The following is an 18223-nucleotide window of genomic DNA, read 5'->3' as shown; positions in this document are numbered from 1 at the left end:
GTAACATAAACCCAGAACAATCTGCTTCATGTCCTGCTGCCTTGTAGGATACTCCTTTTTAGGCAAAGGCATTTCCTACAAGAGCTCTTTAGGCTAAAAAGGGCTCTTGGTTGAGTAAAGGCTAGAGATGGTATCTTGATAAAAATACTCATCTTGGCCAAATGTTAATGTATCCGGCTACTGTCTTGTAGAAGGGTTATTCCATATGAAATCACCTAGTTTTTCAAAAGTGCCCCAGGGTACCACTTCAAATTTGCTTCAAATTTTGACCAGCTTTTATGAAAAAAACACAATCCTAAAAATTTCAGCTTGATTGACTAAACTGTTCAAAAGTTATAATTGAATTAATATTGAACAAAGTCGGAAATATTTAAGTATCTAAAGCTTACAGTAGATTTTTTTGATTTTCACCAGATCATAACTTTTTAAATAAAATAGATGATCACCTGAAATTTTTTTAAGGTAATGATTTTTCACCTAAATTATCTATTTTTGTAGATGTTTTTGACTGATTTTAAACAGTTTTTGAGTTCTTTTACCTCAAAGTTGCTAAATAACGCAATATTAGAAAAATTTTTGGAAACTTTAATGTGTTACAGTTCAATACCAACAAACAAGCTGTGCCAATTTTTTGTTATGTTTGTGTACTTAGAGTAACCATTTGTGGGAAAAATTAAAATGTGTTAAAATTAAATGTTAAAAATTAATGTGTTAAAAGTGATTTTAGCACTTGCAGGAGCCTGTTAAAATATCACTTTTTTTAAAAAATACAATAAATTACATTCACTTTGTAGGTATAGAAAGTAGCGCAGACAGTTAAAACAAACTATGAAACTTTTAACTGGCAAGGTTCTATAAATAGAAAATCAAAATTCAAAGAACTATACTCTATCTTATGGAATAATTTTAGCATTTTGAGTGCAATGCTTTTTTAGCTTAAAAGGATACCTAATAGCGCATATATTATACTTCAAAAAAATAAAAAATGCTGAAAAAAGAAGTTTATATTCACATGAAACACAAGTATACTAATTTCTCTCTGATTTACATAACTCATAATACTTCATAATCATTATTAGCAAGTTTGTAATCACAAGCACATCTACCCTTAATGAATGGGGCACTTATTTGGCATATTACTTTGTCAAATGGAACCCAACATTGACTTGATTGTACATCATTAGTCCATTTTAAATTTAATTTGTTTTTATGTAAGAATTTTAAATTAACATCTTGGTTTTCATTACAAATCTCAAGTACAAGCCCTATGTACCATTCATCATTGTAAAAGCATGCAATGCATTTACCAGGGTGAAAGTTTAAAGGATCTTTTTTTGCCAAGTTAATATTATTCAGCAAATGCGTATCATAGACAGTATCGCTAGATATTCTCCATAAAAATATTTCTCTCCACCTGGTACAAAACTGATAGGTTCTTGTGCCTGGGACTGTGCTCATCTCTTCATATCAATTCTTTAGGCTAAAATAAGTTTCATGATTATTGATATTATCACTTGAAATATAAAATAATTTAATACCATTAATCTTTTTTTCAGCCCATGGAAACAGTTCATTTGGTGTGAGAATCAGGTTCTCCTATTTTTCTCCTATTTTTTTTTTTTTTTTGTAATTCACTTTTCCAAGGCCAAGACAGCCACTACAGATAAGGAGGCTACTTGTGATTATAACCCTCTCCCAACTATTTAACTCCAAAACACGAACCTTGACAAACAAGGCCGCTGCAAGAAGAAACAAGTTGATTGGCAAAAATGCTACATCACTTCTTTGCTACATCCCATGGCAAAAGTCTATGTGATTTCATCATACAGACTTTTGTCATGGGATGTAGCAAAGAAGTGGTGCTCAGCATTTACATTGTGATCTTCAAGATGGTACATGTGTTGATCTAATGTTCTTTTTGCCTCTGATAACTAGGAGGATTGTGCTTCTTTGATAAAGTGGTGGTGACAAAGATCATACAAAGTTTCACTAAAAAAGATCATACAGAGTTTCAATAAACTCAATAATGCTTGTTTGGACTGTGACAAGTGCAGTTCGGTCAGTTGACTTTGCTTGTATATGACATGATCATCAAAATCAAAATCATTAATTTCAAACTTATTTTCCAAGTAAGTCTTTAAATTTACTTTACCAGGGGAGTTGGAACATAAATGAAACATGCAGCTTCGACTATATATATATTACAAACACATACTTTCATCAAGTCTTTGTAATATATTAAATGACCCTTAGGCAAAGCAGCGCACACATCAACTTAGTTTTTTGATGATAAGAACATACGCAAACTGAGTGACTTCCACTACTATCAACTGTAATGCACCACTTTGGCCTTAGTTCATAGAACTTGCTGAATCCAACTTTGTGTTTAGGGTATAACTTAAATTGAACTAATATTAAACATTTTTGTTTATGAATTTCTGCATTACTTTCACACACAGAAACAAAGTCTCTTTTTCCTGGACAATGTCATGTGAACTTTTCGAATTCATAAATTTCAATGATTTTTGTTTAACAATATCTTCTAAAGGCTGTCCTATTTTAGCTTCAAGTTTAGCAAGTTTTTTTTAACAAGATGTTCTGAAAATGTTTTGCTAGTTTTTTCAATTGACTAACTATCAGAAGTTAGTGTTAGTAGTTGAACTTTTTTTTCCTTCTAACTTATTTTCATTTTATTTTTTATTTCATCTAACAGTTGGTCTAAATCATTACAGTTTATACATTTTTGTTCCTTTTCTGACTTTATCTTTTGGGTCTATATCCAATGCTGACACTACTAGGTTTGTCATATTGTTGCAATTTTTTTTTAGCTTTTTCCTTTCCATATCCTAATTTTTTGTGTCTTTTTACATTTTTGAGTGGAGATATTTCCAATAAAGACACATTCTTATTAAGAACCGTCTTATCAAGGTCTGAACAACTCAAATCTTCTTCAGCAGCTTTATCTTGACTGCTTTTTGTAATTTTTTTAAGTTTGAATTCATTCATACAGTTAGTACAAACTTTTTGACCAAGTTTGATCTTATGTTGATTTGCTATTGATATATTGATTTTACACAATCCCTTGATAATTTTTCTTGTGGACTTAAATGGATCACAACAGTATTTTTGAAGTGCTTCATATGTAGAAACATAGGCTTTTTCATGGTGAAAACATATCTCTTCATTTGGTTCAAAAATGTATCATATCCTTTGCATTAAAACTTTAAAATCAGTATCTTTTAGTCTTATTCTTCCTACCATTCTACAATATGAAATTTTATCACAATATGAAATTTTATCACAATCTTCATTTAAAACTCTTCCCACACAGGAAGAGTTTTAAATAAAGATTGAATAAATCTTTATTTAAAAGAGGGGTTAAACATGTAACATTATAATCAAAAATAAACTTTTTTATATGTTTCCAGTAATAAAATCTTAAAAATGAAATCTCGAATATAAATGTGATTAAAACTGTCTAAAACTCAAACAGTAAACTATCTCTACATATAACTATTTCTGCATACACAAAACTTTTACTTTTTGGTTCTTGCAATATTAAAAACTAAAATAATAAAATCCAGACAATACTGTGCAGATTTAGATTATAATACAAACTCTTGAACCAATGAAGTATTTTACACTCAAATTATAACCATGTGAAAATTATAATCATCTGAAAATTATATCATTATAATTATACTATATGCATAAAATTTAACAAATACATATTATAAAATCATATCAAATAAATTAGGTTAAGACACTAATAATTTTGTTTTAGGAAAAACTGATTATATTTATTTAGGGAAAAAAAGTATATATACACCGAAGTCATAGGACTATATTCATGTCATAAGATAGAATATAGGTCTTTAGTTGTTTTTTGGTGATTATCATGTATAAAGAACTTTGCCATTAAAATGTTTCATAATTTATTTTAACTGTCTACACTATTTTCTATGCCTACAAAGTAAATGTAAATTATCGTATTTTTTAAAAACAGTTATATTTTAACAGGCTGCTGCAAGTGCTAAAATCAATTTTAACACATAATTTTAATTTTTTTCGCAAGTGGTTACTCTAAGTACACAAACATAACAAAAAATTGGCACAGCTTGTCTGTTAGTATTGAACTGTAGCACATTAAAGTTTCCAAAAAATTTTCTAATAATGCGTTATTTAACAACTTTGAGGTAAAAGAACTCAAAAACTGTTTAAAATCAGTCAAAAACACCTACAAAAATAGATAATTTAGATAAAAAACCATTACCTTTAAAAAATTTCAGGTGATCATCTATTTTATTTAAAAAGTTATGATCTGGTGAAAATCGAAAAAATCTACTGTAAGCTTCAGATACTCAAATATTTCCGACTTGGTTCAATATTAATTCAATTATAACTATTGAACAGTTTGGTCAATCAAGCTGAAATTTTCAGGATTGTGTTTTTTTCATAAAAGCTCTGGGTGATCAAAATTTGAAGCAATTTTGAGGTGGTACGCTGGGGACCATTAGGTGATATGATATAGAATGAGCCAGAAGGCCTCCTAGGCAAAGACTTAAGGGGTAAACAGATTCTATCTGCTGACCAGCCTTGCACCCCTTCTTCATCTATTAGGTTGGCGCAGATGTATTTTTAATACATTGTTTCCAGTTTAGGTTGTTGAATGCTGGATCTTCTTGACTCAATACATGGGTTTTGCTTGTATCTCTATGTTTTATATGTTGTTTATATGACTAGGCAACTCATTCTATTATCTCCTAATGAGGGTACAGCTCTAAAACTTAGTTTTATGGTTCTGAGGCCGGCTGGTAGTCAGGTTTCTCGAACTCTGTGGTACCTCTCAGAGAGGCTGATTCCATTAAAAGCTGTAAAATATCAGAGTACTAACAATGCTATGTTGTGCATGGATGGTTTTCCTGTTAGTACTTTTGGTCTACATTGTCGAGGCCACATTTGGAGCCTTTGTTACAGATTAGGGTTTATTAATAGTAATGAGGCAATCGCTTGTACTATTGAATAGTGGATTGAGTACTTGTACTTGAGTAACTTGTTTCAAAGCACTTTCTGTGCTTTGAAACAAGTTCTTTAATTAATTTATGAAATGACTTAAGTATCAAAAACTATAAAACACAAAAAACCATCATCATCACCAAGTTCTCTAAATCTATCATTCACTAATATTCAGGGTCCTCAAAGTAACTTTTCTTCTGTTGAGTTTTATTTCTTACAATGTTCACCTAAATGATCTTTGTGAGATTAACTAGAGTTTAGCTGTCTCATATTGTGATCTTAGTACTGATGCCTATCTTCCTTTAATTTTTAAAGACTCTAATAGTCACATGCTTGGTTTGGGGATTTACAATCGTAAGAATTCACCCATTTGTCGGGAAACTAGGTTTGAATCCACAGACTATTCTTTTATGTGCTTTCATTTAGCACCACGTCACTCTATCGCCTTTTTCTTTGTTCTATATCACTCTCCTTCATCTAAAGATTGCACTCTTTTTGATGTTATTTCTGATCATATTGACCAAGTCTCTATTTATCCGTCACTTAATATAGTTGCTGTCGGTGATTTTAATGCTCACCACTCTGAATGACTTGGCTCTAGTGTCAGTGATTCTGCAGGCATTAAAGCCCACAACTTTTGCCTTTCTCAATCCCTAACTCAAATAGTCAACTTTCCAACTTGCTTTCCAGACATCCCAAATCATTTACCTTCTCTACTCAACTTATGTCTTGTTTCTGATCCTAGTCAGTGCTCAGTTTCTCCACATTCACTTAGATGCTTCTGATCACAATTTGGTCTCTCTAAAACTATTATCTCATTCTTCTTCATCATCTGAATTCCCCTATCATCGCACCTCTTACAACTACCTTAAAGCTGACTGGGACTCTTTCAGTGATTTTCTTTGTGATGGTCCTTGGGTAGAAATCTTTTGTCTTCTGACAAATGTGCTTCTTATATAACTTTGTGAATTCAGGCTGGCATGGCTTTTATTCCCTCTTGACGATTCCAGGTCAAGCCTCACTCTTTTCCATGGTTTCCCTCACATTGTGCTGCTGCAATTGCCAATCAAAACTGTTACTTCCATATCTATCAGCAAAACCAGTCTCAAGAAAACAGACATTTTCATCACAAAAATTAGGCTCTCTGAGAGCCTAATTTTTGTGATGAAATACAAGATTTCATGACCTGAGAATAGCAGGCTTTAGCGTTAGACAAAACCTTTTTACAATGGCTTCTAGCAGTAACAAAAAAATGTCTGTTTTCTGGAGACTGGTTTTGCTGATACATATGGAAGTAACAGTTTCGATTGGCAATTGCAGCAGCACAATGTGAGGAAAACCATGGAAAAGAGTGAGGCTTGACTTGAAACCCTTGAGAGAGAATAAAAGATTTCATGCCAGCCTGGATCCAAAAAGTTATATAAGAAGCAAATTTGTGACTTCTGGAGAATTTTTAATAGTATCAATAATAAAAGCAAATCTTTAATTCCACCTCTCTTGTATGGTTCAGACTTTGCCACCTCACCTAAAGACAAAGATGAATTGTTTGCTAAAAACTTTTCATCAATATTATCTCTTGATTCCACTAGTTGTGTTCTACCTGATTTAGCCGTCAAACAGGTTGATCCATTGCTTGACATTCTAATCCCTCCAGCTTCTGTATCTAAAGTGATTTCCTGCTAAGACTCTTCTACAGTTTGTGGCCCCGACAACATACCTGTTATAGTCTTGCAGAAGTATTCTGTGGAGCTCTTGTCTGTACTTTCAGAACTATTCAACAAGTGCTTATCAGAGCCTTGTTTTCCAGCCGGCTAGAAAGCGGCATCTGCTATCCCTTTTTTCAAAAATTCTGGAGAGCGATCTGATTTGTCTAACTACCATCCCATTAGTCTTCTTCTTATCATAAGTAAGGTTTTTGAATATTTAATTAACAAACACCTAATCTCTTATCTTGATCATCAATATGGATTTTGATCTTCTTGTTCTACAGCTGATTTGCTAACAGTAATAACCGATAGGTTTTATTGTGCATTAGATAAACGTGGAGAGGTTAAGGCCATTGCTCTTGACACCTTTAAAGCTTTTGATAAAGTTTGGCATGCTGGTCTTCTCCATAAGCTTTCTTCTTACAGTTTATCTGGTAACATCTTTAAGAATAATGAGTCCTTCCTTTCCAATTGTAGTATAAAAGTTGTCCTCAATGGACAGCACTTTTCTTCATATCCTGTAACTTCAGGGGTTCCACAAGTTTAAATCCTTGGCTCTATACTCTTTTCAATTTACATTAATGATTTTCCAGATGTTCTTACAACTAAGGTGGCATTGTTTGCTGATAATACTACCATTTATTCTTGTCTTGATAAGAAGCTAACACTATTTGATTGCTTGGAGGGGTTATTTGAGCTTGAAAAAGATCTCACTTTTACTTCAGCATGGGGCTCACAGTGGCTGGTGAACTTATATTCAGATAAAGCCCAACTTTTTTAAGCCAATCGTTATGGCAATAATTTAGATCTTCCTATATTTATGAACGGTAATGTACTTGATGAGTCATCTACCCTTCATCTTCTAGGACTAACTCTTACTTACGATCTTTTGTGGAAACCATATATCAAATCCATTGCAAAATTAGCATCTGCTAAAATTGCATCTCTTTATCGAGCTCGACACTTTTTTACTCCAGATTCTATTCTCTATCTCTATAAAATCTCAAATCCGGCCTTGTATGGAATACTGTTCCCATATCTGGGGTGGTTCTTCTAATGATGCGCTTTTTCTTTTAGACAAGGTGCAAAAACCATTATCACGCCATTGTAATGTTGCTTCTCTTTCTTTTTTCTACAGATAATTTATAGGCACTGCTCTAAAGAGCTTGCCTCTCTTGTGCTATCTATTTAAATTCATTCTCATGTTACTCGTCATTTAATTAAGTCTCATCCTTTTTCTGTGACTGTTCCTAAGTGCTCCAAAAACTCTTATGTCTGGTTTTTTTCCTTGAACATCAGTTCTTTGGAATTCGCTTCCTTTTTCTTGTTTTCCTGATTTGTATATAATTTGCAATCCTTTAAGTCGTTTGTCAATCATTATCTTGCTCCACAATCTTCATCTTTTCTCTTCCAGTAACTTCCAACTTTAATTTGTGATTGCTTGCAGTCTTGTTGGAAGTGAAGATGTTTAAAAAATAATAATATAAATATCAGGTAACATATGTTTAGTGGATTTAAGAGATAAGATTGATGAAATGTTCAAAGAAAACAATTCAGCTTTGTCTTTAGGTGAGGCAACAAAAACTTAATCATGTAATAGAGGAGGAATAACAGATTTGCCCTTATTATAGACATGTTAAAGATTCTCCAGAAGTCTCTGAAGCCAAATTTTTGAGATGAAATACAAGATTTTGTGACCTGAGAATATTGGGCTTAAGCATTTGAGAAAGCCTTTTTACAATGGTTTTTGACAATAGTAAACAGTCACCTACTTTCTGGAGAATTGTTTTGGCAATAAATATGAAAGTAATGGTTATGATTGGAAATTGCAGCAGCACAATGTGAGGAAAACCATAGAGAAGTGAGGCTTGACTTGGAATTGTTGAGATGGATTAAAAGATTCCAAGCCAGCCTGAATCTAAGAAGTTATATAAGAAGCACATTTATCAGCAGGAAGATAAAAGATTTTAACTAAAGGGCCATCACAAAGAAAATCACAAGTCCCAGTCAGTTTTATAGTAGTTGTAAAAGATACGATGATAAGGGGATTCTGATGATGAAGAAGAATGGGATAAGAGTTTTAGAGATATTAAACTGTGATCAAAAGCACCTAAGGGGGAGAAACTGAGCACTGACTAGAATTAGAAACAAGACAAAAATCAAGTAAAGGAGGTAAATGATTTGGATTATCTGGAATACGAGTTGGAAAGTTGATTATTTGGTCAAGGCAAAGGCAAAAGTTGTGGGCCTTAACACTTGCAGAGTCACTGACACTAGAGCCAAGCCATTCAATGTGAAAAGCATTAAAGTCACCAACAACAACGATATAGGATGAAAGATAAAGATAAAGGTCAATTTGATCAAAAATAACATCAAAAAGATGATGGAGAGCGATATAAAATAAAGCGGAAAAATAAAAGTGATAGAGTAAAGTGGTGCTAAACGAAAGCACATAAAAGAATAGTCAGTGGATTTAAACCTAGTTTCCTGACAAATGGGTGAGTTTTTACGAATTTAAATGTCTAGGCCAAGTGTGTGATAATTGGAGTTTTTACAAATTAAAGGAAGATAACCATCAATACTAAGATTCCAAGATAAGACACTCAATGCAAAGCATCTGTTACCTAAGATAGTACTTTTATTATTAAAAAAAAATTCTTATACACGTCAATTGAAGAGTGTTGATTGATAAAAACCAAGAGAATCAATAGACATTAATACCACCACCCACATTCTTGTGGGTGGTGCTTCTTGTCATCATGCAGTTTGTGTTTGCTAGTACCATTAAAATGTGAAACTTCTTGTACAGAAAATTCCTTAAATTGCTGATTACAAAAGCTTTTTGAAATGAATGGTTTGTAGCATTGATATGCTGTGTAGCTGTAATATAAATATCCTAGAAAACAGGTTTTGTTATGATTACATTGGCATTTTGTTTTATGAAAATGAAATTAGCGAATTTAACTTTTAATAATGGCAAAAATCAATTTTTACCAGCAACTTCACCTTTCAATATTACAACAAGATTTTGCTAGATTTTCCCATTAGTTTCACAATGAGATGAAAAATATACCATTTATTAAAATGGTTTATAAACAGTTAGATAGTTTACAAGAGCATCATTTTATATCAAAAAGTCAAGCCACCTACTCCCAACATTTAAAAGCTAATTTTAAAGAAAAGCAAGCTTTAGTTTTTCTTGACTTTAGATAGAGTTAGTAAAATGGTAAAACCTCTTGTTGCACAAGCCAGTCTATAGTCAGTTAGTGATCCTATTTACACATTTTTTTTTTTTTTTTTTTTTTTTTTTTTTTTTATTCACCTCCTCAAGGCCGAGAAGGCCACTACAGAGGAGGAGGCTACTTATTAGTGGTTAATAATCATCAGACAAAATGTACAGCTGGTATGTTCAACATGCCAAAGGAATATTATTTATTTTTGTTGCCAAAGTTTCTATAGAAACGCATATTACAAACCCCAATTTGGATGAAAAATATCATTCTTTTTCTAAAATACCTAGGGCGCAAAACCACTACATTATCATACCAATGCCACATACTTTAATAAAAATAAGAAGAGTTTCATTTGATTTTTGTACTAATGTGGATATTTCTATCTGCTAAGTTACACACCAAGAATATATGTGGTCTGCATTTGTGACACTCAATTGTATTTAGAAAATATTCTTAGTATTTCAAGAGCATCAAGAAATTCAAATTAAATTTATGAAAAAGACTCATTTATGTAGCAGAATCACATGGCCATGCAGAGAGAATCTTTGTTGGGTAACCAAAGATTATCTCTGCATATTTTATGCAAAGTTCAATCTCCTAAGAGAAAGATTTAGAGTATTGACTTAAAAGAAATCCAAAGACATTTTAGCTTAATATTTGAGAATTTTTTTTTTTTTTGAATCTTAATAACTGTTTATTGTATTAAAAACTTTTATTGTTTTAATAACTTTTATTGTGTTGATAACTGAAAAAAAATTTAAACTATTATTTCAAGTTATATATATATATATAAACCAATATCTTAAAAAATTTTTTGTCATAAGTTTTATATTTAAAACATTTGCAAATTTTTACTAGTGGTAGAGCCAGGGGTGTACTCTCATGGTCGTCCAGTGGCATGGGTTGACTCACTCTCCAAGGGCGACTGAAATTGTAAAAAATACCTGTCAGTAGCCCGGCAGGACGAACAGACAGCTTGTTACTTACAAAAGTGTGTTTATTAATAAAACTATATTTTGATCTATAATGATTTTATTCCTTGTGGTTATTCAAAAAAAAACTTCAAAAAACAGTTAAAGTAGTATACACTTTGTTTAACAATGAGCACGCTACGGTGCATTATATAATTTTACAAAACCTAATAGAAAGAAACCATGAGATTTAACGTTTCGAAGAGCGACTGTACTGTTTTTTTAAATATTGTTGTTGCATTTTGAAGCATATTTCTTCTCAATTTAAAATGAGCTTTAAAATTACATTTTCTTTCATTTCTAAATGCTTTTGTATCATTTTTTAAACTTTATATTCGTATTTTGAATCACATGAATGGTTAAAACAGTTGAATCATTAATAACACTAAATCTCTTTTGTTTTTCATTAGTAAAATAAATTTTTTTAAACTTTAACAAAATTAACAAATTAAAAAACATTATTAGAATGCATAAAATAAAAACATTACTAGAACGCAACTAATGTTGCAAGTGGAAATTCCTTTTTTCTAAAAAAAAAAGTCTTCGTACAATGAAAAATGTTCAATACATTAAAAACATAATGTTTAAACATTCAAGTGAATTAAATTTGATTGAAGGTTGAGAGAGAATAATAGAATATTTTTCTATATATAAGTTTTGGATTTTAACATTTTTGCTTCATGTAATGAAACCTTTGTTAAGATTGACATAAACAAACAATACAACACAGATATTGAATACAACAAAGATGACAACACACCTTTAATTTAATTAATAAATTAATTAATTTACTTTTAAACAAACCGTTTCTTATTAGACGTATTTTAGCTGACAGACTTAAATTTTTTTTCTTTATTATTTTTACCCAAGAAAAAATACAAAAAAATTGTTCATACTGGACAACTCAAATAAGAAATAAAAACTGTGTCAGCTGCAGGACGACTGGAAAAAAACTGGAGGGTACACCTCTGAGAGCGCTCACCTCATAAGCAAGAAGCTCAGAGTTTAATTCCTATCATGTCCCTGGTAGTACTGCCCTCAATTTGTTTCTCCACACAGCAGCCTTGCTTTGTCAAGGTTCGTGTTTTAGAGTTATAGAGTTGAGAGAGAGTTGTAACAACAACTAAAGTAGTCTCCTCAACTGTATTGGCCTTCATTGACTTGGGAAGGTGAATTTAAAAAAATAACAACAAATAAATATATGACTAAAAAACACCAAGACAATATGGATTTTTTTTACAATGTAGGTTTTATGAATTGCAAAATATCAAAACGTGTTTTTAAAAATTAGATTTTTGAAAAAACAAAACAGTTCAGTTTTTTCCAGCTCCAGGAACTGTTGTTTAACAAATGCTTTTATGTTTTTCTGTTAAGAAAGTTCATAAAAGCATTTGATGACAATACGTTTATGGTTTCGGATAGCAAAGCATTCCAATCATTTATGACACTTTGATATCTTGTAAAATAATGGAATCAATCAGCAAAGTTTGACAAAGTTTGTAGATGAAGGTTGTGACCACATAGATTGAAGCGTCAACTTTATCGTATATACATACTTATTATTATTATTATTATTATTATTATTATTATTATTATTTTTATTATTATTATTATTATTATTATCATTATAAATATATTTCAGACAACAGGCATATGTAATTCAAGTGTCAGGTCCATAATTTTTAAAAGAAAAGTATTATTTTAAAATTTGATTAAGTAAATGCATTTTATTATTCACTAAGGTACAAGCCATCAACTGATTATGAAAATCATGTCTCTAGTTTAAGATAATTGTATGAAAAGATGGTAATCTGTTCTCTAAAAGCATGAGAGATATACTATCATACTTGTTGTAACTAAAAAACATTTTAGTACACCCTTCATCTCCTTAGTTATATCAAGATCATCGGTTAGGTCATTTTTATATATGTATATATACATATATATATACATATATATATATACATATATATGTATATATATACACACATACATACATATATACACATATTTATATATAAATATATATATATATATATATATATATATATATATATATATATATATATATATATATATATATATATATATATATATATATATATATATACATTAAATATATATATCATTCTTCTCCGTTTAGCCAGCGCTTTCACTCCGTCTTTTCGCGCTCGCCCATATGCTCGCAAAAACTAAAGGCATTTTGTTTTAAATTACAACAAAGCTTTTTTGTTCATTTGTGCAACTTTCATGAAAAATGGCTTTTTTTTTGACAGTTTTTTTAAATTATTTTATCTAGTATTTATTCAAAAAATTCTGTTCGCTATTTTTATTTTTATTTAAATAGCAGAAAAAAATGCATTTTTTGACTAACTTAAAAATGACCATCCTGGCAACGCTTTTTTGTGCGCTGGCATTAAATTTCAAACAGAGAAGACTAATATAAATATATGTATGTATGTATGTATGTATGTATGTATGTATGTATGTATGTATGTATGTATGTATGTATGTATGTATGTATGTATGTATGTATGTATGTATGTATGTATGTATGTATGTATGTATGTATGCATGCATGTATGTATGTATGTATATATGTATGTATGTATGTATGTATATATGTATGTATGTATGTATGTATGTATGTATGTATGTATGTATGTATGTATGCATGTAAATATATATATACATATAAATATATATATATATATATATATATATATATACATATATATATATATATATATATATATGGTAGTGGTATAGTGGTAGAGTGCTTGCCTTTTAAGCAAAAAGTTTCAAGTTTGATCCACATCATATCCCTGGTAGTACCACACTCAACTTATTTCTCTGCAGTTATATATATATATACAGAGATGTAGTCAAGACAATAAAGGCCAAGACCAAGACCAAGACCAAGACATCAAAAAATCAACTCAAGACCGAGATCAAGACTTAAACTCTAAGAAGTTTAACATAATAAAACTCATACTCACACATGTAAGGAGTAAAAAAATTGAAAGATTTTTATCTAAATTCTCCTAACATAAAAAATTTAAGTTAGAACCTTATCAAACCGACGCGAGGAACTCTCATTGAAAGCGGGAAACTGCAGCAATCTACGGTTTATTATTAATAACTAATCCATTTTTTGAGTTGATATTTTTTGCAAAAATGAAGAAAATAAAAGACAGTAAAGGTTCGAGACCAAGACCAATACTCCAGGCTTTCAAGACCAAGACTAAGACCAAGACTTTAGGCTTTAAGACCAATATCAAGACCAAGACAGTTAAATATGAGTCTTGAGGCATCTCAAGACCAAGACTTTGGTTTTGAGACCTACATCTGCCTGCCTGTGTGAAAACGCTGCAAGTTTATGTGTGTAACATTTAGTATTTCTATCTTTTTTTTCAGGTTAAGAAATGCTGCTCACTTTGAAAGGAAAGGTATTTTGCGTGTTAGAGTATGCTCGGAATCAGTCACCGAAGACAATGCAGCGAGCCTTCTTCAAAAAATTTGCAAACTTTTGGTGAGTCTAAAATGGACTCACCAAAAGTTAATGTGTTTTGTGCAATATCCAAGAAAAAAACTTATGGGCTGTTTTTTTTCGATGGAATGTGAACGGAGAAGTTTATCTTCAAATGCTTTAAAATTGGCTAATTAATCAACTTATAGAAAAAGACAAAAGTTACATTTTTCAACAGGATGGGGCTCCACCCCACTGGAAGCTCACTGTACAAGCCTACCTCAATAAAGTTCTACCCGAGAAATGGATTGGTCAAGGTACTGAAGAAAACAATTTGCTTCGAAAATGGCCACCACAATCACCCAACCTTTCTGCATGTGATATTTTGCTCTGGCGTTATGAGAAAGGACTAGCCTTCGTACCTCCTCTTCCAGTTAACATTGAAGAATTGAATCAGAGAATTATAGCTGCACTGAAAAGTGTTACCAAAGACATGCCACAGAGAGTTTGGCATGAGCTCAAATATCAACTCGACATTTGCAGAGTCACAGGTGGCGCTCATATTGAACATTTATGAATGTCTGTCATAGGACCAACAAATACTTGTACTTTTCTTTGTAAATTTAACCAATAAAACTTATGACCTTCAACATAAAGTGTATTTAGTTTTATTAAGATCCATCAAGTATTTTCTGAGATATGGGTATTTGGAATGGGGTCAACCATTTTTGAATACCCTGTGCATACATATATACTTTATATGTATGTATATAAAAACACAAAAACAATGTAGTAACTATTTAGCCTTGCATGAAATATTATTGATGGAATACCATACTGAAATAACCATCTGTGGGGGATTTAGTATATATATCAACATGGTGGTCGAGCGTGTACTATTTAAATATGAAGAGCTATTATTATGGCAAAAAAAATAATTATAACTTTTTATAGGAAATTGTAAAAAATTATTAAAATTATTATGAATAAAAATTGTGATGATAAGAAAGTAGAACAAAAATCAGCTAAAAAAAATTTGTGGCTCATAATATTTACAAAACTTTCCAGTTTGCTTTCAGTATTCCTTTGATAAAACTAAATTAATAAAAAAAAATTAGCATAAATTGAACTTGTTATTGAAATGTTGTAGAGCTTCATGTTTTGCAAAAAAAAACTTTATCATATGGCATGGAATTATTTAGTAGATCTTTATTTTAATTAGATAAGAATAAATAAAATTGAATTTATTTTTTCAAAGTCTTTTTTAAATAAAATAAATTTGGTTAAGTTACTAAGAAACAATTAAATAATTAGGAAATTTATGATACCATACTATATTAAGATTTTAGTCAACATTATTTTACTTACAATTACTGAGAACATCATAAACTTCAGCTACTTGTTTAAATTTTAAATCAGAGCCAGGTTCTTGATTCTTGTGGGGATGATACTTTAATGCAAGTTTTCGGTAGCTAAAATATATAAAAACTATTACTTATTTTAACTAACAGTTAGAATACTGTTAAAATATTTCGAATTTTAAAAAAATTTAAGCACTAAAAAATAAATAGAAATAAATTGAAAAAACCTGCACAAGAATAATAATACATTATTAATAATATTTTTATCAGATATTTTTGCAAGGTACATTATAATATATAAAATAAATATATATATAATAATAGTATACTAATAATATTTAAAAAGTATTAAAAAAATTATCTTGAATAAAATGGGATTAAATTAATAGTTAAGAGTTTTAATTTTAACATTTATTTGGAGCTTTTGACATTGTAGAATATTTGAAACTGTATTTAAATATATACAAATAAAAAAAATAAAAATAAGACATTTTAAGAAACTTTATTTATTAAAAAAAAACTATTTCATTCTACCCTCACATTTGGACAGAATGAAATTGATGAGTAATTAAAAAGACAACATTGATAACAATTATTGGGGGAAGGGGGAAAACATAAAAAAAATTTTAAAAGAAAACAACATTAAGAAAACAACATATTAAATATTAGAAGACTACCTAATTTTGTAAGTTGTAAATTATTAGAAAGTAAACTTTTTAATTTACATTAAAATCATTAATTTCTCAAAATATATTTCTAAACTTATTGAAAATTTACTAAGAAGCTACAAAAGTAAGCTTTAAAATAACCAGTAAAATTATTAATTAGTAAGCCTAATTATGTTTTAAGTTATTTTAAAAAATAAATATTCTTAATTCTTATGTGTTATATATTATAAATTAAATATAATAATAATATAATACATAATTATTTTATATCAAATAAAACTAAACTATTTACATTTAACAATCAGAAAATAGCAGTAGTATGAAATTAGACTTACGCTTTTTTTATATCAGCATCAGTACAACTTCTAGTTAAACCAAGAACAACATAGTAATCTTGTCCCATATCAGAATGAATAATAATTTTTTTTTAGAAGTTATTTAGGTTTAAACCTCAAAATTTAAAGATAATTTAACAGATGTACTCTTACAACAAGTAAGAGTATTTCTTGAAATTGAGCCTCCATTATTTAAATTGAATTATATTAAACAAACTTTAATTCTTTTCTCACTTATTTGTAATAAATTATTTGGTATATTAATTAACATTAAATTTTTGAACTATAATACTCACATTTAATTTTCTGAGCAACTAAAATTTAAAAATTAACTTATATGGAAAAGCTTAAAGACAGCAAACTATTAGTAACTATATTTAGATATGAAACAATTTAATTTTGATCAGCTTTTAATCACTTTTTTTTTAATGTATATTAAAAAATAATATGTAATTGGTGAAAGTTATACTACACAAATGTGTAGTATAACTTTCACTAATTAGTACTACCTAAATGGTGTAAATATAAAAACCTTCGTAACAACGGTTGCTAATAAAACATAAATAAATGGTTATTAATAAGATAGGCATTTTTTGTACGCTGGTATAACTAATTTTTAAGCGCGTATTTAAACAGACTATTTTACCAAAAAATCTTGCGTGATTTAACCTAATACCTTTTTTACATTTTATATTTTATATATTATTTATAAACCCTATTTATATAAATATTGAAATACTTTTATTTTATTTTAAAGAATGCCTGCTTAAACCCATTGGCTTCGAGAGGGAGGGAGGAAGGGGGGGCGAAAAAGGCTAAAAAACCCTAACCCTGACCCGGTCTCATGTTAATATTTTACTCCGTTAAAATTTTACTGCGCAGTAAATTTTTAACGTTTAAAAATTTACTGCGCTTGTTATTTTTTTACTGTCATCAAGTAAAGAAGAAATGTTAAAGTTGTGGGAGGGGCGGGTAAAAATATACATGTTTTATATAATTAAGGGTACTCCAATTTATCTTCCTATGAAACTTGTATTATTTAATGCATACATTAAATGATAGTTTTCTTTCCAAACTAGATTTTGATTCACCTTTTTTGTAAAGTTATGCATTTTCCTTTATTCTTAGAATTAGAAGATTTTACATTTAGGAACATATATCAAATAAGTTTAGCAAAAACTAAAGGCCATAAATTATTGACGTATATATCTGAAGATTGGGTTCAGATATACTTCCAATAGGACTGTAAATACTTCTAAAATAACATGAAAAACAAGTGGAACCAACAACATTTTATTTCAGTACAAATTTTTCTCACTTTAAAGTTTTTAGTGACAAAACAACATGAATGATTATTGTTTTTATTTTCTAAAAGAATAGTATGAGATGTTAGTTAGTCAAGTTTAATGGAAGCTGGATATTTTAGCCATTTTAGTTTTTGTCCTGTGAATGACCACACGCTAC

At 29.8% G+C, this 18223-nt stretch overlaps 1 protein-coding gene across 1 annotated transcript in view; it reads right to left on the bottom strand.

Annotated features, from left to right (window-relative positions):
• The window catches only part of LOC100201458 (dnaJ homolog subfamily B member 13), an 87951-nt gene extending 71049 nt beyond the window's left edge, over positions 1–16902 (bottom strand). The window contains exons 1-2 of the mRNA XM_065794004.1: positions 16760–16902; positions 15764–15867 (exon numbers count right to left, since the gene is read on the bottom strand). Coding sequence (XP_065650076.1) covers positions 15764–15867; positions 16760–16827 — 172 coding nt within the window. The 5' untranslated portion in view covers positions 16828–16902. The remainder of the gene's footprint in view (positions 1–15763; positions 15868–16759) is intronic.
• Positions 16903–18223: the final 1321 nt, after the last annotated feature.

This window comes from Hydra vulgaris, chromosome 03 (assembly GCF_038396675.1).
Source record: "Hydra vulgaris chromosome 03, alternate assembly HydraT2T_AEP".
Classification (NCBI taxonomy): Eukaryota; Metazoa; Cnidaria; class Hydrozoa; order Anthoathecata; family Hydridae; genus Hydra; species Hydra vulgaris.
Note: the sequence above shows the minus strand (reverse complement) of the source record. Positions and strands in the feature narration are given on the sequence as shown.